Source organism: Indicator indicator, chromosome 1, assembly GCF_027791375.1.
Source record: "Indicator indicator isolate 239-I01 chromosome 1, UM_Iind_1.1, whole genome shotgun sequence".
NCBI classification, from domain to species: Eukaryota; Metazoa; Chordata; class Aves; order Piciformes; family Indicatoridae; genus Indicator; species Indicator indicator.
This window is the reverse complement of record NC_072010.1, coordinates 112,245,748-112,267,903: the sequence shown is the minus strand read 5'-3', so window position 1 is coordinate 112,267,903 and position 22,156 is coordinate 112,245,748. Positions and strand designations below refer to the sequence as shown.

The window sequence follows — 22,156 nt, the reverse complement described above, 5'->3', positions numbered from 1 at the left end:
CACATGCAGTGCCACAGCACTGTGATTTAACTATGCAGAGAAATGAGAAATACTGACCAACTTAATACATACAACAACTTGTTCTCCTGTGCAGGGAGGAGACTGGGCAGAGATTTCAGGAGCCTGCTTCCCTGCCTTCATTGGGCAGCACTCACAAATCTCCTGCAATGCATGAGTTATCTGTGGTTTGGTTTGTGTCCCTTGAGAGTGAGCTGATACAAGCAACAGAGGACACCTCAGTGCTAACACAGCCAGCCTCCTTCCCAGAACCTGAGCAGTGCAGTCCACTGCACAGCCCACCTGGCTGGTGGCACCAAACTTGGAGAATGTCCTAACCTCACATTCAGCTAACGTTGCCCTCTCAATCGCAGAGCTGCGGCACGTGGGATTTCTGGAGTCCCATTAGGTGCTTATAAATGACTTCTGCTCCTGGCACTGAGGTACATTCACGCAGTGGCTGGGGCTTAACAAAACCTCAGCCTCTTAGTTTCCACTTGGAGATCACCTACCTCTGAAAAACCTCAGCTCCACTTTACCAAGTGTGATACCAATGCCAGGCCTCTCCCCTGTGGCATGATACCTGCTAAAAGGTATGGAGCATGTTTATTTAGATGACAGAAATGAGAACACTTTCCTGTGAAGACATTGGAATTTGGGCTTTTGTGACTGAAGTCTTACAACAGGCTTTGACAGTTCATAGCTAACCCTTTTTACAGCCTCTACTCCTGTGACAGCTGCTTACATGAAAGGGAACTGGTTCTGTCAACATAAAAAGACAAAGTTTTCCTAATGATGGAGGTATGACAGACAGTGTTATCCCTTGAAACCAGAGGCTTGAGAGTAGCAAGATTTATTATCTGCTCTTTGAAATTAAGTTCAAAAACTGGAAAGAAATTGGGATAGATCCCCAGGAACACTGTGTATGGGAAGCTAGCTGTAAAGATTTAGCTGCCTCAGCTTCTTCCAGCGCAAGGAATGATGCTGTAATCTATGCAGACAAGTCACAAAGGCCTCAAAAAACTGGTCCTGTGAGCATCCTGGCCATGAGATTTAAGTGCCATTGAGAAACTATGCTATTTCTGGGCTCTTTGCCAGTCTTGGCTATGAACTTCAATACAGTTGGGTGTGAAAATATGGGATTACCACTAGTGAGAAAGTAGGTAGAGACTGCAGTTGAGTATGTTTTGAGTGAGTTTATAGAAGAGACCAACTAGCTTGATTCCAGGAAACAGTGTACTGTAATAGGAAAGAGGGAGCTGAAGAAAGTGAAGAACAAGAGCAGCCACCCTAAAGTGAAGGACAGAAGAATAGTCTGCTTAGTCAGAGAACTACCTCTGATGAGGATATTCTTACTACAGTATTAAAAAGAACCTTCCACAAAGACAAGGTAACATGCACAGGTGACACAAATATATATGAGACATATACATATGGTGGTTATATTGTTCAGTAATGAATCTTGAAGTTAACCTAAAAAAGCCCCCAAGCCTCTGAAAGCTCTCTGCCCTCATGTGAGATCTAGGCTATTGCTACAGATATTTTTTTTTTGTGTCCTAGGGACTAGAACCCCTGAGCTGTCAAATATCCAAATTAGTTCTCCAATTCCAGGAATGAAGCAGCTGTTGCAATTGATCTAGATGGAGCAAAAAAACCTGAAAGAGCATGTGGACATTGTACAGTCTGTTCACCAAATCACTGGTTATCTGTCTGTCCATGAGCGAAAATCTCACCTGCAAACTAAGAAAGCTGGCTGCAGAACAAGTGTTTTCAAGCCAACTCACACAGCTCTATCTGTCAAGTGGTATCCTCAAACTATGTTTCCATATGCCCCAGAAACATTGGGTGTAAGTTGGTGGTAGTCAGGGGAAAAAATTATCTGAACACTGAATCAGTTTTTTTATTGCAAGAAATCTGTCTGAAGCCAGCAAGGCTCATGCTATCAAGGAGCCCAGAGCCCCTTGATTCAGCCTCTTTGAAGCTACTGCGACTGCTAGAAATGTGGACAAGGGATGAGACATACAGATCTTCCAGTTCTCTGCGTGCCAGATTTATTTATATATCCTTTTCTAGATTACACTGTCTGGTAGGAACATGATAGCCAGTATATTTTGGATGTCCACAGTGGTCTCAGTCACATCTGTCAAGAATACACAGCCTCTAGTGAAATGCTTGGGGAACCAGTGTGTTCTCTTGGAAAGTTCCAGGAAGGAATTTTCCTGCCCCAGCTTCTACTGCATGAAGTTCCAGCCTTGCCTGGAAACTATCTCCATCCACTAACCCTTACTTTTATGTATCATTTTGGATGGTAAGAAACACAGCTGAAGCACATGTTCATACTGGCTCTTGATTACAGCAGTGTGGTAATCAACTGCCTTGGCATGCAAATGGATTTGAAATAATTGGTCCCATGCCCTAAACATTTTTTCTTTATTTACTTCTCTTGGGATAGCATAATGGTGACAAAAGGGACTGGGACATGGATTCCTTGCTGCAGTTCTCTTGCAAGCATCAACCCCCTCCTCCTCTCCCACACTTACTCATCTGACCTGGCACCAAATTGTTTTGCATTGCAGGGAAATTGTGGTGCAAACAGATCATGGATTTGGGTCCAGGACCTCTCAGTGCCTCAGGATTATGCTGTGGCATAAGTAGATCTAGTTGTGGCATCTGCTTTTCAGAAGACACTTTGACACTGACTTTCTACTGTGTGGATATGCAAGCAAAAATCAGCAGACCAAACTGTGGCAGATGGCACCCCCCTTGCCAAAACATTAAGACCTTGGTGTACACAGTGGTGGAAGATATATAATCACTGCATGTATGCAAGGCCAAAATGGGATCTTCAAGGACTCCAGACAGATCCAGCTGACAATAAAGACAGATGATGGGGGATGTGTGGTGCTCAGCAGTCAACTGAAGCAAGTAAGTACACTCTTATGAACTGCCAGAGTTGAAAGCACGCTTGTTTCACCAGGCAGTTGAGCAAGCTGGAAGAGTACACACTGCCCTATACGTCCCTGGGCTTGACAGAGATGGATGAGCACAGAAACAGTGAAGGTAAAGGTTCTGCAGCCTTGACCAGTGACATGTATGCACCCTTGTTGGGTGAATGTATCAGAATTATCAAGGGAAAAGAGACAGGAGACTTCAATGCAGAAATTAGATGATTGCCATGCCAAGGTTAATGGATGGGTTACCTAACAATGCAGATGACAAGGCAGGATGGAAGTTAACAGGAAGAACTTCTTTCAGGCATCTCACTATTTTATTGCTGGAACTGGAAGAAGTGTAATTGAGAGTGGGAGTTAAAACCAAATGGAATTCAGTCAAAAAGGGCAAATTTTTGGAGGGCTGGGGGGTTAGAATCATCTCTTCAGCTCAGTGGTTGTTTTCTTACATAATGTTTCATGCCTTGAAAAATTACAAGACGGGGAAGTCCAAGCAAATCTCATCCAGTACTGCTTTCCATTAATGATTCCTGGGCTCTCCACAAAACACTCCTAGACCTGCCTTTGTTCACAACAGATCTTTTAATGGGCAAAATTGAAGATGTTTTAGGGATAAATATGGATATTTTAAAGGCAAGTCCTTCACTCAGTAACATGATGAAAAAGTGAAAGATATATAGAAAGACTTCTCCTGCCAGTTTTTAGGGACAGTAAATTAATGGGAATATACCTCTGTTACCCTATTTTTTTTTGTCCATTTCTATGTGTTTCTTGTATTGTTAGCTTGCCTTCTGCTTTGTGATTATTTGGGCAAGTTGCCTTTTTTATTGTTGTTGCTACCTTTTGTGAGCGTGCCAGGGTCCTTAGAATGCCAATTAATTACAATATTAGTGCTCCTTTTTACTGCCATATTATACTTGTTTCCCTCTGCCTGTTTCTGACCTAATCTTGAACCTCTACCTAATCTGCTGAGCTGCATTTTCAGCACCCTGATCAGATTAGGAGGACCAGTGTGCAAATGCATCCCTGTTTGCATAAAACATGTTTGCCAAAAAAACTAGCAGCAAACAAGGTAAACCAAATATAGAAAGCTGCAAACAGAAACCTGTCCTTAGACAAAGTTCAACATCACAGGCAGTGTTAGACCTACACTCCCATTCAACAGGTGGGTGACACACATCATAGAATCAAGAAGGTTGGAAGAGACCTCAAAGATCATCGAGTCCAACCTGTCACCCTACACCTCATGACTATCTAAACCATGGCTCCAAGTGCCACGTCCAATCCCCTCTTGACACCTCCAGGGATGGTGACTCCACCACCTCCCTGGGCAGCCCATTCCAATGGCCAAGCACTCTCTCTGTGAAGAACTTTCTCCTCACCTCCAGCCTAAACCTCCCCAGAAGGTGCTGCAACTCCATCAAGTAGATCCACTACACCTACTTCACGAGAAAGTGTCTATAACCTTTTAAGGAGACTTGCAACATGCCTATCAACAGTGAAGTATTTATGCAGTCTCCTTTTCAGTCATGTGTGTTTCAGGTAGAAACACCCTACTGGAACAGATTAGCTATTCCACCAATGCCACTGGAGGGTATTTTCCTGCTTCAGCAAGCCCAGCTGGCTGACATAAAGCCAGCAGTCTGGCTGACATGAACACAGGGCTCTGGGATCTCTGTCTGTAAAGCTAGATACGCTGCACACAGAGCCTCAAGATGCTACTGGGCTGTACGAGGCTACTTGCTAGCCCAGACCCACTCTGCGTCCTTAAAACTGAAGAGTACTCTACTGAAATTTAAATTAAGGTACGCAGGTGAGAGTGACAGAATCACTCCTGTAAACTTCAATCACTAGTGAAATGGTCTAAGGCTAGGAGATCCTGACTCAGCAGAAAAAAACAGTTTGACCATCTTGTCTCATTCCTAAGCTGGCTGGTATCATGACTTCACATCTGTGGTTGTCAGGTGTTTCAAGTCACTTCACAACCACATTTCCAGCTGATTAATACTCTGAGTGTATTTGTAGTTTCACTGTGGGCTTATTATGCTGAAGGACAGAAGTTCCAATATAGGCCACCCTTGAGAAGGAAGATCTTGTCACACTCCTGGCAGGATTTGCCAAACGAACAAGCAGACAAAAGGAAAATTTGTCCAGATCTTCAGCCAACTATAAATCAATAATTTCACTGAGTTAATTTAACTTACAAGAACTTTAAAAGTGTTTAGAGACTGAGTCATACACTTATTTGAGGCAAGAAAAAAGCTTGCCTAACCTTCTGCTTAACAGGCCAGAAAATGATAGACAACAAGCCTCTCACAACACTTTCTGGATGAATACAGATGGAGTGTTTTTCAGATGTTCAGTCATCAAGTGAAAAAAAAAAAAAGGATTAATCACAACTCCTTTAATATTCTGCTCTCAATTGTTCCAGTGAATCATCACCCTCACATAGAATATGTGATACATCTGAGTTTGCACCGCACCAGCTCCCAGCCATTGCACTTTAGTATGGTACTTTGCCATTTGATAGTTGTCATGGGGCTCTTAAATGGGACACCAGTGTTTTAAGATGCAGACAGTTCACAAGGAGCATCTTTGAGCCATTGCTCCCTGAGAAACTAATCCATTAGAGCTGGTTTCTCTCACTGTAGGATGTTTCTGGAACTCAAATCAGTTCTTTCCTGATTCTTCCCAATTTCTTTAAAACTCCTTTTAAAGAGTTCATTCTAACATAAGTACAACATTCTTGGGATGATGTAAGCAATAGTGCACATACTGTTACCTTCCTGATCTCACTAATAAAGTTCTTCTTAACTGCTTCGGGAGCTTGTGTGATGCTTTACCATCATGATTCCTACTTCCTTCTCAGGTGTGATTTACAAGAGGCACTTTCCCATTCTGTGTGTAAATCAGATTCTCTTACTTCCATAGTATGCAACCTGGGTAGCTGGTGTAAGTAACAATGTAGGTTGCTTGCCAACATACCAAGCACTCCAAACTACTCTGCCTGTCCTCATGGTTTAGTTGCCCCCTCTTTCTGTCACCTGCAAACCTCATCAGTTATGGATTTAATTTTATCCAGGTAATTAATACAGTGAATACCCATGGGTTGAGAGACATCCAAATGAAATAACAAGTGTCACCTCTGTGTGCAATTATAAATGTTGTAATTGCTGGATCACTTGAAGCAGGGAATGAATGTTGCATGCAGGTTACTTTATCACACTGATCTATACTTACTTTATCTCTGGTTGTACTTACTTTACTGGAGTTGATCCAGAGCGGGACATATACAGTAAAATAAGGAAAAGAAACGTCACAAACGCAGCAAGCCCAACCCAAAAGGCTATGACAATAGAATCTGTGAACACAACACAGTAACTCTGTCACAGGTACCATTGCAAATATAAAACATAGCAATACCATTAATTGTCTCTAAGAAAGGTCTGTCATTTAATTAACTGAATTCAACCCTTGAGAGACAGCAAACTGAGTAGCAATATGTTAAAAGTCTTACAAGCCTCCTAGAAGTTTATTGTAACAGTGTATGCCAGGAATGGGGGAAATGATCTAGTGTGATGGTGACTAGCACTATGTATATTTAAAAGGTAATACTGAGCACTGATGGTTTTCACACCCAGCTCTTTGCAGGGGCTATGATTTCTTTTATGAAACCACAGTGCCTTAAGTAGTGTGGTACTTAAGACTGAACCATTACTGCTAAGTGTATATCCAAATCCTGCTCTTAGGTGAAAAAAAATGCAACAATCCATGACCTTGAAGAGGATGCTTTTAGGGGTGGAATGCTAGCCTTGAAAACATTTTTCTACCAAGAGAAACACTGAGGAAAACGTGTTGAAAAGTGTTCGTGACCCTCACAACACACCAGTCCAGTGGAAAAATCCGCGAATCTTCCTGTTCAGCTGCAGTACTTCTGTAGGCAACATGAAATAGTTCAAAATGCAACCTAGTTTACCAGGACTAAGTGATTTCTTTAAGGAGCAAGCACGTGGATTCCTGTCAAGGAAGCATGGATTCACAACTGGCTTAAAGCAGCCTAAGAGCCTGCCACTGCTGTTATACTCAATTTGGATGAAAACTCTTTTTTGTTTTTTTAATTAATAAAAGAAAAAAAAAAAAACACCACCACAAAACCCCAAACATTAACTTATCTATATGAATAGTGCTAAAGGGACTATTAGCTGGTTGGGAGTTGCTTTTTCATGCTTTTTTTGGAAGGCTATAGTGCTGCTGAAAGGACCACCTCACTCACAGGCCAGGATGAATCTGTTCCTGCCCCAGCAGCACATTTGGTCACCGTTTCAAAAATGCTCCTTACTGGGATCTGTGCAGTGTGGTGACTGTCCCAGCTAAAGCCTTGAAAAGGTTAGATGTTCTGCAGGGCACAAGTCAAGAAATGCCCTGGATTTATAATGGGCTACTCACTTAGACTGGGATGAAAAAGAAGGGTCATTGACTCCAGAGACAAATATTGACCAAGATAAAATAAATCTCCCATCTGAAAGGACAGAAAACACTGTGTTCTTTGAAACAGGTCCAACATGTTCGATTAGGTATTTCTTTGTGAAGAAGCTCAGAACGTGCTGTCAACAGAGCCACAAAGAGATTAGGGGGAATTATTCCATCTCCTTTTAAACCTAAAAGCAGAGTTGACCCAGCCAGAGTCTTATCAGAAAGCTGTTTTAGCCAGGCTACTGAGAAACAAGAAACTGGAGGGTCAGCTTATATTGCTCTTCCTCTGTTAAAAAAAAAAAAAGTTTTACTGAGCTTTTCAGAAGGTAAATTAGCATATGAGGGCAAATACTCTAACCTGCTCTTCCCAAACATCATTATGGAAAAAACTGATGGGGTGGCATTGGCCAACCCTAGCTCCTCAAGAGAGAATTAGAGGATTCTGTTAAAGAAGAAAGAAGAAGAAAAAAGAAGAAGAAAAAAGAAAAAAGAAGGAGGAAGGAAGGGAGAAGGAAGGGAGAAGGAGGGGAGAAGGAGGGGAGAAGGAGGGGAGAAGGAAGGGAGAAGGAAGGGAGAAGGAAGGGAGAAGGAAGGGAGAAGGAAGGGAGAAGGAAGGGAGAAGGAAGGGAGAAGGAAGGGAGAAGGAGGGGAGAAGGAGGGGAGAAGGAGGGGAGAAGGAGGGGAGAAGGAAGGGAGAAGGAGGGGAGAAGGAAGGGAGAAGGAGGGGAGAAGGAGGGGAGAAGGAGGGGAGAAGGAGGGGAGAAGGAGGGGAGAAGGAAGGGAGAAGGAAGGGAGAAGGAGGGGAGAAGGAGGGGAGAAGGAAGGGAGAAGGAAGGGAGAAGGAAGGGAGAAGGAAGGGAGAAGGAAGGGAGAAGGAGGGGAGAAGGAGGGGAGAAGGAGGGGAGAAGGAGGGGAGAAGGAAGGGAGAAGGAAGGGAGAAGGAAGGGAGAAGGAAGGGAGAAGGAAGGGAGAAGGAGGGGAGAAGGAGGGGAGAAGGAAGGGAGAAGGAAGGGAGAAGGAAGGGAGAAGGAAGGGAGAAGGAAGGGAGAAGGAAGGGAGAAAGAAGGGAGAAAGAAGGGAGAAGAAGGGAGAAGAAGGGAGAAGAAGGAAGAAAGAAGGAAGAAAGAAGGAAGAAAGAAGGAAGAAAGAAGGAAGAAAGAAGGAAGAAAGAAGGAAGAAAGAAGGAAGAAAGAAGGAAGAAAGAAGGAAGAAAGAAGGAAGAAGAAGGAAGAAGAAGGAAGAAGAAGGAAGAAGAAGGAAGAAGAAGGAAGAAGAAGGAAGAAGAAGGAAGAAGAAGGAAGAAAAAAAGGAAAAAAGAAAAAAAAAGAAAAAAAGAAAAAAAGAAAAAAAGAAAAAAGAAAAAAGAAAAAAGAAAAAAGAAAAAAAAGAAAAAACAAAAAAAAAAACAAAAAAGAAAAAAGAAAAAACAAAAAACAAAAAACAAAAAAGAAAAAACACAAAACAAAAAACAAAAAAGAAAACACAAAAAAAGAAAAAAGAAAAAAAAAAAGAGCAAGCTCTTGGTCCAAGGATATTTTGAAAAGCTCAGAATTTTGAATTGTTCAAAGCCATTTGGATGGAAAAGAAGAGTTCAGATTTATAGAATTCCCCATCAGAGCTATTTTAGTTTAATCTTTTAAAAGTAGCTTTAATATCATTCATTGAAACTAATCAAATTTGGTCCAGGTCTCAGGGGGGAGTTTAGACTCTTGAATGACAAACAGAAATTTCCTGTTTTTAAAGTTCTCCAATTAAGGTTATTTTTACTTTTTAAATCGGAAAATGTATTACAATCACCTATAAAAAGATCTTCTATTGCTAAATTTTACAATCACCTTTTGTGTATGTGTGCATATAATAGCCTATTAGTTCATAGGGTCACAAATATTTTAAATAGTTTTATACATAATGGAGAGAGCTGCACAATGCAATTAACAGAACGCAAGGACTTTGTAGCTGGATTTAGATTCATTTTTATGGGATAAAAACAGTGTCACAATGCTTCAGGGACAGACAACATAATGCAGGAAAGAAAGCACAGAGATTCAGGTCTCTGTTTTACATTAAAAAAGAAAAAAATTAAAGCCCCCATCAAACCAAAACCAACCAACCGAAACAAAACAAAACAAAACAAAACACCCCAAAACAAACCAAATCCAAAAACCCAAACACCAAGCAAAACTGAATTAGGGAGCCATAATCCATAGCCATGATGACCATTTTGATTCATTTGGTCAGATTCAGAAATGCACCTAAACAAATGCTCCAGGTCCCATTGAAGTCAATCATCAGAGGCCCTCTGAAACATCAGTGGTTATTGTGTTCCTGGAAGTATCCATACATACAGACTCAGAATGTATTTGACTATCTGAGGGGAAATCATCACATTTCATCTCCAGCACAAAGGGCTTGCTAAACTTACTCTACACAGTTCATAGAAGAGTCATAGAGTCATAGAATTGTTAGGGTTGGAAGGGACCTCAAGGATCATCTAGTTCCAACCTCCCTGCCATGGGCAGGGACACCTCACGCTAGATCAGGTTGCTCACAGCCTGGCCTTAAAAACCTCCAGGGATGGGGCTTCTACCACATCCCTGGGCATCTTGATCCAGTGTCTTACCACCCTAATGATGAAGAACTTCTTCCTAACATCCAATCTGAAGCTACCCACTTCTAGTTTTGCTCCACTCCCCTCAGTCCTATCACTACCAGACACCCTAAAACGTCCCTTACCAGCTTTCTTGTAGCTAAGCACATAAAGACAATAATCCAAATAATCTTGTTCCAAGCACATGAAGACAATAATCCCAACAGTGACTTTTGCAAGTATAAGAATGCAAATATTATGCAAAGATAGGAAAATCTACAGAGTGTATTAATTTCATGGCTAGTGTGCTTTTATTCAAAACAAGGGAAAAACTATCCAGCTGTGGAATTGGTGTTTTTATAATTTGTAACTCACTGTTCTACCACTCGTATTGGAGAAGGAAGAATGGATGTACTAACACATTTTCCATTCCTCCTAGAGTGCTGGTATGAAAAAATGCCTACTTTAATAGGAAGCAGAAAAAAAACCTCAAACCAAAAACTAATCAGTTTTACTTCTGTGGCTATCAGAAAACCATCCCAACATTTTTAGTTTAGAAATTGGTACAGCCAGTGTGGGTTCAAATCACGTGTGGAGAAGAACTCCATTTGGACAAGCTGCCTAGGAATATGTTACATAAACACCCACTCCAGGGAACTCAAATTACCTTAACATTGACCTACATGTACATAACATACAGCCCAAAACCTTCACTTGCATCCTTCCCTGTCTTCTTTGCCTGGGAAACGAGCAGCTGAAATACAGAAACCTGGTTTACTGAAGATTTGTTTCCCAAAGGTGATTTTCTTTGGTGCCCAACAAGGCATGATCTCAACCTGCAGCCTGTTTGTCAGTAAAAGTCTCACAATTTTCTTCCTCCATTATGCAGCCACCAGCTGTTGTAGCTTGCAGATATTTCACATCTTTGAGGCCCCTGTTCTACTGTAACTTGATCAACAAGTTGAATTTACTGTGGAAGCAGATGAAATGCTTAAACACAAAGTATGATAGTATAAATCATCTCCTTAGAATATAAAAAGACCTGTATGGTGGTAGACTTCTCTATTTCATTAGGGGGACAGAAGAAATGAAAAAATATAAACCAGTAAGAGGTTGGTTTATTTTTTCTTTGGAAAGAAGGTGTATGAGATCACTCATAAGCATTCACAGACACATGCATGTGGCAATTTCCTCCATTAAACTACCAATGAATTAAACTTAACAGAAGGTGAGCATCTTTGCTCAGAAGCAAAATTTCCACAAACATCAAGAAAACAGGAAGCTGGGTAAAGAGAAATATCCATAAATGGCCATGGAGGAAAATGCTGTGAAAGAAATCCCATCTCTATTAGTATCAGGCAACTTAAATGTCAGAAAGATACAACTAATGAGAAAAAAGGGGAGAGGTTAGATTGATTTTTGCTAACCCAGCCACATGCTGCGGACTTACAGCTAGCTAAACTCATCAGTTTGGGATTTCCCTGGTGGAATCTGGGGGCAGTTGTCTGCCCTAACTTTAAAACAAAATAAAATAAGAAGCTGCTCAAATCAGCTTGATCTCAGCAGCACCAATGTTGCTCTCAAGTATTCAGACTTTATATAGAGAAAAGATGTGGATGTTTATGCCTCCTTCTTTCAGGCATGCTGCTCTAAGTTTGGAGGAAATAAATCCTACGCTCATCAGAGTGCACAGAAAAGTTTTCTTAGAGGCACTGCAGAGTATCTCTTCTCTTATTCTTGCTCTTGTAATGCAAGTTAAGCACATAATCTCCTAGCACTGTCCAGTTTAATCTTCATTGTTGAAACAGAGTTTCTCTAATTGTTAACTATACATGAAAATACTTTGCAATAAAACCACATTTCCTTACAGACCAGATCATGATAATAACCTCAGAAAAAAACAATTTTAGTCGCTGAAACCATATCTGAACAGCTGTAGTTGTCTCCAATAAAGAAAATAGCAACCAGTGCAGCCCATAGCTTTGTCACTCAAACAACATACAACCAAAGGTAAAGACTTGGCAGAATTCAAAGGAAAAATGCTACCTATAGCCTAAGTGACTCAAACATTCTGACCCACTCTCCCTTGATCTTCAGCAATCCATCCAACAATACTCAGTTCAGTTAATCCCTCATGCTATAACTTGCCATTTTTTCTTATCAAAACCTAAGCAAAGCATTTTTATTAGAAAACAAAATTTATTAGAAACAAAAAACTACTTACCCCTTTAAGTAACCATAAAAAGACATTTCTATCTCATTGTGAAAAATCAAGTGTTAAATGGAATTAACTGTCATAGAGTGATTTCGGTGAATGTTATTTCATACTACATACTTTGAAAATAAAGTTCTAAGCCCAGCAGAGTTAGCTTCCATGGCAACACAGTTTGACAGTAACATATATATAAGTATTTCATCTTACAGTTCACTAGCACTAAATCAAAGAAGGTAACAGAACATCTTTCAGCTTGTTGCTCCTTGCTAGCAGAAACATAAACTCCTTTGTTTACTAATGTTTTCAATGTTCATCAGTTGTAATGTAAGCCTTGTATCCCACGATGAAAACACAATAGTCTTATGAAAAAGTCTGCTCCTTTGGTCAATTTTTTCTGATAGTAGCATATAGGTAACTGAGACCCCAAACTACAGATTTTCAAGTCATTAGGTTTACGCTTAGCAAATGGCTAAAAAAACCCCAACCCTATCCTTCTAAACAAGCTAGTATCAGCAAATACTGCAAGATAAATCCAAGAGTTTCAGTATTAGTAGTAACTTCTATTAGAGTACAGTCAGCTTGGAAGACAGACACCCATCCATAGAAACCCCACACATCTAACTCTCCATGGTCTCTATTGCAAGGAAAACAAAAAAAAAAGTCAGTTAGACAAGCTATACAAAATTTTTTTTCTGTACATTAGCACCTACTACTCTACAATACTTACATTTATTAACCTTCAACTTGCTTCCATCTACTGGAATTGGATCTATATAATCCCAATAATATTCATACGACCAGAAATACTCAGAGGAGTTTGTTCTGTTAGCCATTTCAGTAATGCATTTAAAACCAGCTCAGAACTCCAACCAAATACTTTTTTTCACTGTACTTCAGCACCCTCAGAAAGAGATTGCATAACTGATGCCTATGTAAATCACTCTGGAGTCCTGCAGCTCAAGGACTGCGTTGGTACTAAAAAGATCGAGCAGGAATGAATATTAATGTCTGTTGAATGTGTAAGAACGGCCCTTAAAATGCAATCCTTGCTTCCTGGTGGCCAATTATGTTACTTTAAACAGAGATGGATGTCAAGTAACCTAAGAATGGGGTGGAAAAGTGCCAGCTGGATCACAAACCCTTCCCTCTCAGAAACTTGCAACAACAGTGTGCTCTCTCAAGCCACCAAAAGCAGCCGGGCTGAAAGACATTTATGAACCTCTCTTGATGTAAACTAGTAGGAAAGAGTAGAGAGAATTCTTTATAAATAAAGGGTGTATTGGAATAACAGTTTTATTCCAGTATTGTGCTTTGTCACTTCTTCAAAGCAACTCTGAAGGCAACGGATAGAAAGGCAGGCTCGCAACCAAGAGAAATGCAGTGCACTGGAAGGTTAGCCCATTGCATTTTGTGCCTAGGCAAACAGCCCCAGACGTGTTTCGCAGGTTGGCAGGATTGAAACGGCCCATGCTAAACGCGAAAAAGGGACACAGCCTGCTTTCGACTGCACCCCTAAAGCTCTTAGGGTAGGTTGCAGCTGGGGAGGCCGCGGCTGCTCATCAAAGCGCCGGCCCCGGACTCACGGAGGAAAGGCAGACCGCAGGAGCCAGCTCCACAGCACCGAGTGCGAGTGAGGAGCCATTTAAGGACTGGCAACGAGGCACGCAAACACAGCCCTAAACGTGCCAGGTCGGTTAAAGGCTGCTTTCAAATCATGTTTTGCCATCTTTTCCGTGCCTCCCCACCGCGACCCGCCGCTGAGGACCACGACAGCAGAACGCCAACCTACTCGGCGTACGGCTACATCCCCCACCACCGTCGCTTGCGGCCGGAGAGCAGCAGTGTCAGGTGCGCACCGCCCATGGGCGGAGCAAGCGGCATTCCCCTCCCCGGCGGGCGGTGAAGAGGGCGAGGCGCGGGGAGCAGAGGTTCGGGCGTCACTGCCGCTTCCGGCGCGGGCGGTTTGAAAGCGGTAATGGCTGTGCGCCGGCAGCTGCGGGGCCCTATGGCGGAATGGCGGAACTTCTCGCAGCTGCAGGAGATGGAAAGCAACTGCATGGTGCTGCTGTCGTCGGAGCAGCAGCACGATGTGGGCGCGAAGAACGAGGAGCTGATGCCTATGGTGTTCCTCTGCACCGGCTGTAAGCGGCCGGTGGGAGACACGGAGAGCTGGGTGAGCAACGACGAGGAGATGGGCTGCATCCTGCTGAGCAGTGAGTCTTGACCCCGCCCCGCGCAGTGCCCTGCCCTTCACCTTCGTCACTTCTTGCACCCATGCCCTCGGTCACCTTCTTCTTTCCCCTTTCCTCGCAGGGGCGTCCGCTATCGTCTCGGTGGACGAGAAACATCAGTTCTCCCAGCTGCCCGGCGAACGCGGATGGTAAGGCCTGGCCCCAGAGCCCCACTGCTGCCCCTGAGGGGTGGAGGAGTCCTTATTTGGGCCCTTCCCCTCCTGAGTGAGCTGAGAAGCTCTGGGGTAGGCGCTGAGATAAAAAACGGATGAAAGGCTGCTCAGGTGCTGCCCGGGCCGACGGGCAGGAGTGCCCATGTTTTCCCGGGCAGGGTGGGGAGCTGAGCCTGGAAAGCATTTTTCGGGTGCAAAGTGCTTTTGTGTAAGTCTTACCGAGGTCAGCCGGCCTGAGGAACCACAGGGAACACAGGCTGATAAATGAGAGCTCATAAGTATACTGTGTAAAGCAGGAACGAACACTCTAGAAAAAGGATGAATCAATGAATTTATTTATTTTAGGATAGGGGTGGGAAAAGTAGCTCTTTTTCTTTTCTTCTGAGTAAATGTTATGTATCTTACTTACAGTCTGACAGAAACATTGTTTTGCTCTGGCTGCTCAACAACACTTGGCCACATCTACAGGTGCACACCAAAGCATCTTGACTACAAGAGGGATTTGTTTTGTTTCAGCGTTGACTCAATTGAAAGGTAAAGGCAGAATTTTTACTCGTAAGCCTGCCAGCTAAATTTCCTTCACCAGGCATCATATTAAGGGATGCTGCTTTGTGGCATGTCTGGAGGTAGCTCTTTCTGTCACTTTGTTCCAGAATGATGTTCTGTATTACTACTGTTAGTGTCATAGTGCTGAAGTGAGAAGCATCTGTGTAATGCTAGACAAATCCTAGAAAACAAGTAAAAACACCAGGGCTGCCTTTTGTATAAAAAACTGCATATCACACAAGAAAATAACACTAGGTATGCAACACAGGAAAGTTGGCTTCTCATTTGACAACAGACTCCATATGTCTTCTGCTTTAGATTCCATAAAATGAGCCTGCAGTTACAGGTAGTATCAAATAGGGCTGGCTGCAAGCTGCTAGAAGCAGATATCTGCAGATGATCTTAAGTAGAATTTAAGGTGAAGTCTGACCAGTACTATCAAGTGTGCTTTTTTTCCTTGCAGGTAGGCAAAATCGAATCTTAAAAAATACATGCTTAACATTCTCACTTAACTGTCTTACAGTCAAAAACTCTGTAGGAAATGAAAGTGTGCTGTTGTATTTGCTTTAATTAGTTTATAGCACTTGAAAGTGGTCTTAAAATATTCTTCAATACCTGTACCTTGAATTAATTCTCCACACCAATGTGCTTTTATCCGAACATTAGTCCAGTAAATAGTGATAGGTTACATTTATTTCTGTCTGGGCTAATCTTAATGTTTCTATTTTGTCAATTTCCAGTTCATTCTGCTGTGTTTATGTGAATGTTCACCTTCCTGCTCTGGGGTTTTGTTTGTTTGGGGGGGGGTTTTGTTTGTTTGGGGGGGGGTTTTGTTTGTTTGGGGGGGTTTTGTTTGTTTGGGGGGGGTTTTGTTTGTTTGGGGGGGGTTTTGTTTGTTTGCTTTTTTCTGTCGTAGTAAATTCTCTGAAACACTTAAATGGTCACAAAATGGCATTTTTGGGGGTAATCATGGTGATGGCTTGTTTTCCCAGCTAGTGATACATAATTCCCAATGTCTGCATAATTTTTCACTGTATTCTGTAGCACCAGAATCCACAGCTTCTTCAAGTGCTAACTTCCATCAAGTGGTAGTGTCTTGGCAGTTCTGCACTTAAAAAGTTTTCATTCCACCATGCAGTTTGTTTACAAGCCTACCAAATATGCATGCATTTGTTGTCGCTAGAATCATGCTTTCACCTTGCTAGTGCATTAAATGTAATCTTATTGCTATGACTTATACAATTCTTTTTCCTTCAGAGTAAGAAGTGCGCAATCTAAACTATAGTTTATCAGTTACATTCTAGGATCATCAGAAAAACAAGCTCGTACTGATGAGGAACCTTTAACTCTTGAAAGTCGATCTGTCTTGGAAACAACCATACAAAGGGTAAGATTTCACCTCCTATCATTCTTTGTCCATTAATATCTTGAAATAGTTTTCATGAAACAGCTTATTCCATCAAGATTGATTCTTTGGGTTTTCCTGTAATAGTTCATACTAATAATATCTTGTGTTAATGCAAAATTTTCAGTAACTTTTCCTTTAATTTTATGGGTAACTACCATTTTTGGTTTATCAAACATAGAATTAGATTCCTATTTATGTCTGTCAGTAATTAGAAATTTCATTTCTAACTACTTCTGATTAATTTCTCCATATTTTCACTTTGTTCTCTTCTGTCTTTCAGAGAAGGTGACTTAATGCTTTTGCTGTAACCTTGTATCAAAATACTACATAATAAATAAAATTAGCAGTTCGCTCTTTGGAAAACTTCTGACTGCACATAAGGAGTGCTGGGAGCAAAGAACGTGAAAGATCTGAAAGCTGATGGCTGTCTAGAAAAAGCTGAATCTGTGGGTCTGACACTGAGGCTGCAGACAGTTACAGATTTGAGATAGTGTGGGAGGGTTAATGTTAGAATAGCAGGAATAGAATCAAATAGGATTGGTGATGCAAGATCAAATTTGAGGACTTACTGATGTCTACACTTGTTCTTTGTATTGTAATTTCTGTTTATAACCGAGTTATCTTTCCCTGATGCAGACAGACACTATATTAAGTGCTCTGGAGACAAGACTGATTGCTCTTGAATTGAGCGTGGCCTCTCTTCGCAGTAAAGTCTGACAGAACTTGCACACAGGAAGCTTAACTTGTTCTTGCAGTCCTCTGGAATCCGTGGGAACATTGCAAAAGCTGCTCAAGGAACTGAAAGATATTCGCTCTTGCTGCTGCAGAACAATTCTGAGTTTCCATCCTCTCTTTTCTGCTAAAAGGATACCCCAGAAAGACGAATTTTTTTTTTTTTAGTTGGGTTTCTGTAGGCTTTTGGCTTATATGTTAGTGCTTATTTAAATGTTTATCTCTGAAAGCAAATAATTTCTCTCCTGATTCTTTGCTGTTCAATATCTATTGAACTGTATATGCATCCTAAACCTAATCCTAAATGTATATGTATATCCTAAACCAATTTAAAAAGATCCCTGTGCTGTACATGTTTTTTCTTGTCTCCACAGCCTTTGCTTGACTTGTGCTCAGACGTGGGAATGCTACAATAACTGTATGGGGTAATATGATTTTGGAGGTTTTTTTAACAAGCATAAGGCTAAAATGTAAAAGAAGACTTTAAAAGCATTAGATAAATGGCTTTCCACACAGTATTGAAGGTCATATCTTCTGCCGTTTCAAGGGGCGGAAAACCGATGAGGCTGACAGGAACACACCTTTAAGTAAAGCTGGGTGTATATGTATACAAATATATTTGTATATTTGTATACATATATTTGTATGTATAATTCAAAATGCTAGTTAAGAAAACTTATTTTGGTGGTTTATGGCAGATATTTCACTTATTTTTCCTTGATCCTCTGTATATTCACCTAATTGTAGTTTCTTGTGTAGTGAGTGTTGCAAGTATTTTTTTTAATAAAACAAGCCCTTGTATTCTGAAGAAATAATTTTTAAAAGCTTTTTTTTTGTTACCCAGCACTAAATTTTATTACTGCAAGCTTTTTAAACTTTCTCTAAACTTAGAATTAAATTCCTTGTGTTCTTCCCTATTGGTAGACACTTTTTCTTATAAAAGGTTCTTCTCTCCACCTTTCTTCTGTTTACTCCTTTGTTTTGAACTAGTACTTGAGCTTAGCCTATAGTAGTGGGTGTTGTTCTTTCATATTAGGTAGCTAAACCATTTTGTTATTTGCATACCTGCCAAAAGGAACTGGAAAGGTTAGTGCTTGTAATCAAATTACTCCAGTGTAATTTTTGAGGCAGTTTATTCTCTTAAGTTGGTGAATGCTGCTGAGTTACATAATATGCTTCCTCCTGGATGTCTGAAGACAACCATAAAGTGCCCTTCAGCTGAAGGCTGGTTGGAGTTTTCCATTAGGTACTGAATATGTTTTTGTTGGGAATAACAGTTCAGGGTTTGATAGTTCTACCTTTTCAGGCATAATGCTTTTTCCACATATATATTTTTTTATTTTTAACATGTGTATTTCCTTTTCTATTAAGGACAACTGTGAGAGCAGGAGACACAAGCTCATAAGGATCTCTATAATAGATTTATTTTTTTTGTAGAGATCATGGAAATATAGAATGTTAGGGGTTGGAAGGGATGTCTAGAGATCCATCTAGTCCAAACACCCTACCAAAGCAGGATCACCTAGGGCAGGCCACACAGGAACACATCCAGGTGGGTTTTGAGAGTCTGCAGAGGACAAGACTCCACCACCTCTCTGGGTAGCCTGTTCCAGTGCTTTGTCACACCTCAGTTCTGTTGAGGTGGAGCATCCTGTTGTTCCAGCCTATACCTGTTGGTCCTTGTCCTATTACTGGGCACCACTGAAATGAGGCTGTCGCCTTCCTCTTGACACTCACCCCTCAGATACTTATAGGCATTAATAAGATCCTCTCTCTGCCTTCTTAAGACTAAATAGCCCCAGTTCTTGCAGTCTCAGGAGAGATGTTCAAGTCCCTTACTCATCCTTGTAGCTCTGTTGGTGTCTAGTAGATGACCATGTTACTATTTTTTTACCAAAGATTGAGACAAGACAGCATAATCTTTTACATCTATATTCCAACAAAGTAATAGCAAAACACAAATAAGCAAGTTTATCTTTGCACCTTTTTTTGATGCTTCCCTAGCAAAAATACTGGCACAGCAGAAGTGGGAGATTGAGTAAATACAAGAATCCACTTAAGAACTACCTCCAAGTCGATAAACATTCAGTTATTCAATCATATTATGAAACAATCATTTTAGATCTACCCCTGATGGAAAGGATCAGGTTTGCTGGCCTCAAACAGCATCTGTAGCTTTAAAAACATTTCTCTATTAAACACGGCTGGACAGTAACTGTGCTTCAGAGTGAGTCCTCTGAATAGATTCATCAGCTGAGCTCTTTCTGAGACTTCTTTAGATATATTCCACCACCTGACTCCTGTGTGTTCTTACTATCTGTAATGGAAGGAGAGTGTATATATGTAAGCAAGCATTGAAAGTAAGAAATGCTTATCTGAAGGTGAGCACATGAGTTCTGTAACTATTCGATTTTTCCTGCCTGCTGTGGGAAAATGCCTGCTGAAGAAGGAACCCAGAAAACATAATTCTACCAGTATGTCTGAACTCACAGGCAGAAATGACTACAAAACACCTGGATTAGAGTATGTGTTCCTGCAATGGAGCACACACAGGTAACACGTTGTAAAAGTGCATGTTAAGTAACTTTTTCTTAGTTTAGTGTTATGGTCTTTATCTTTTCTTTGTTGAATATCTGCATTCAGTGTCAGTGTATATCTAGAACAATGGCTTTTGACATAGTGCAGGTGGGAGCTTGAGTGCATTAATACAACAGACTCTCTTAAAATAGCATTTCCACACTCTCAAGGGTTGCCAGCTGCTGCTTTGCTAAGGTATGCAATTAACAGTTTGAATTTAGAATAGATTTCATATGGATGTAGAGATATTTATATCTGCATGGGGAAATTGATGCATTTGGGTACATGCATTGTTCTGAGATGCTGAAAAAAATTCTGTGAAGTTCAATTAGGAGCTAGTGTCTTGTGTAGTTAACTGAATGTAATGTAATAGATAATTTCCCTATTTAAATGTATAAATGTGTGTTGTAGTATACTTGAACAATTTTTAAACAATAAGGAAAGCTCTATTTCTTCCCAAACCAAATATAGTAGCAAAGTTCTAGTAAGCCAGCAGGATATACAATAGATAGTCATGTAAAAAGTATTGCTCCTTGCTTTATTTAATAAGCAGTACCTATTCTTGGGTGACAGCTCCTTCTGTTCCTAGTTTCTCTGTCTCTGCTTGTGAATGCAGGATAAATATTAGTTTAATTCTCATTTGGAGGAATCAGCAAGCACTATGGTATGCTTCCTTATGCTCTTTGTGCATTATGCACTGGGGGGGAACCCTTCTTTTTGTGAGTTCGTTAATGTTATATGCAGTTAATAGCAGCAGCAATTTAGTTTAAGAACAATAGTACTTTGTAGCTTGCTCTAATTATGCCCTTTAGAGGGAGAGAAAGTGTTATCACATAAGATATGTCACCAGAAGATTAAAATTGAGACTTCAATATCCCCTGGTTCAAACTTTAAAACACTTTTCTGTAACTTGAAAACAATCCCAAACACTGATAAGAATAACAAGCATAACTTTCTGTTCAGAAACCACTAGAAGGAAGGAATGAGGATGACAATTGTATTCTACACAAAGAATGTATTCAAGGATGAGTAAGGTTGCATGCGTTTTCTATTAATAAATGCATAATAGAATTGTCCCTTCAAGAAACACACACAAGCTGTTACAGGTGTGTTTAAAGATCTGTATATGCTTAGGAAACATCAAAACTGGAAATTAATTTAGATGAGGCTGGAGTGTTTATAAGCTGTTTTTGAAAGGAGAATAGAGGATAGCCAGGTAAACTGTGTTTTGGCCCTAGATCATCATGGGGTTTTTGCTTAGTCTGAAGAAGAGAAGGCTAAGGGGAGACCTTACTGCTCCCTACAACAGAATCCAAAGAATCACAGAATGCTAGGAGTTAGAAGGGACCTCCAGAGATCGAGTCCAACCCCACTGCAAAGCAGGACCACTTAGGGCAGGTCACAAAGGAATGTGTCCAGGTGGGTTTTGAAGATCTCTAGAGGCTCCACCACCTCTCTGGGCAGCCTGTTCCAGTGCTCCTGCACCCTCACCGTAAAGAAGTTTTTTCTCATGTTGAGATGGAATTTCGTGTGATTGAGTTTACATTTGTTGCCCCTTGCCCTACCACTGTTCCATTCCCCCTAGTCCTACCATTACCTGTCACCCTAAAAAGTCCCTCACCGGCTTTTTTGTAGGTCCCCTTAAGAAGGGGCCACAATAAGGTCTCCTTGAAACCTTCTCCTCTCCAAATTGAACAACTGCAACTCTCTGTCTGTCTTCATGAGAGAGGTATAAACTATCCTTTCCTCTTCCTCAGCTCTTCGCTCTAGCAAATACTAGCTGGTTGCTTCTTCTGACTTGCTGACCTTGGCTGCGTTTCTGTGTTGTGGCTGAGTACTAACAAGCTACTCCCTGCTTTTCTCTTTTCTCTTTCTTCTTCCTTTGTACAGGGAAGGAAGAGGGGAGAGAGGAGAGCTATTGGTAGCCCCCTGGTTTTGTCCAGGAGGGTTCTTGTGTTGTTTATAAAATGTAAGTATATGTAAATATTGTATATTTTGTACATATTCATTGCATTTCATACTTCTAGATTGTAGTTTTGCTTGTAAATATAGCTTCATTTGCTTCCAACTGAGCTGGTCTGGCAAATTTATTTTTGGGGATAATTCTCCAAATCAGTTGGGGGTAATTTCAATCCACCACAGCCATGTGTAACCTGCATTTGGGAAATAAAGACCCTGTCTGCTGAGCTCTGCTGAACTGTCCTGGGGACAGTTTGTCTCTGCAGGCTGATCATGGCTGGTCTTGGAAGCAGATATCTGCAATCTG

At 41.1% G+C, this 22,156-nt stretch overlaps 1 protein-coding gene across 1 annotated transcript; it reads left to right on the top strand.

Moving 5' to 3' along the window:
* Positions 1-14,198: 14,198 nt before the first annotated feature.
* Positions 14,199-17,298, top strand: MIS18A (MIS18 kinetochore protein A). Its single transcript, XM_054393439.1, has 5 exons — positions 14,199-14,436; positions 14,537-14,603; positions 15,039-15,161; positions 16,467-16,560; positions 17,218-17,298. The coding sequence occupies exons 1-5, from the start codon at positions 14,199-14,201 to the stop codon at positions 17,296-17,298; spliced, it is 603 nt and encodes a 200-aa protein (XP_054249414.1).
* Positions 17,299-22,156: the final 4,858 nt, after the last annotated feature.

Coding starts and splice junctions, on each gene's coding strand:
- MIS18A (XM_054393439.1), top strand. CDS start 14,199: ATGGCTGTGCGCCGGCAGCTGCGGGGCCCTATGGCGGAATGGCGGAAC. Junction 14,437..14,536: donor GGGCTGCATCCTGCTGAGCA/GTGAGTCTTGAC, acceptor CTTTCCTCGCAG/GGGCGTCCGCTATCGTCTCG. Junction 14,604..15,038: donor CTGCCCGGCGAACGCGGATG/GTAAGGCCTGGC, acceptor TCTTACTTACAG/TCTGACAGAAACATTGTTTT.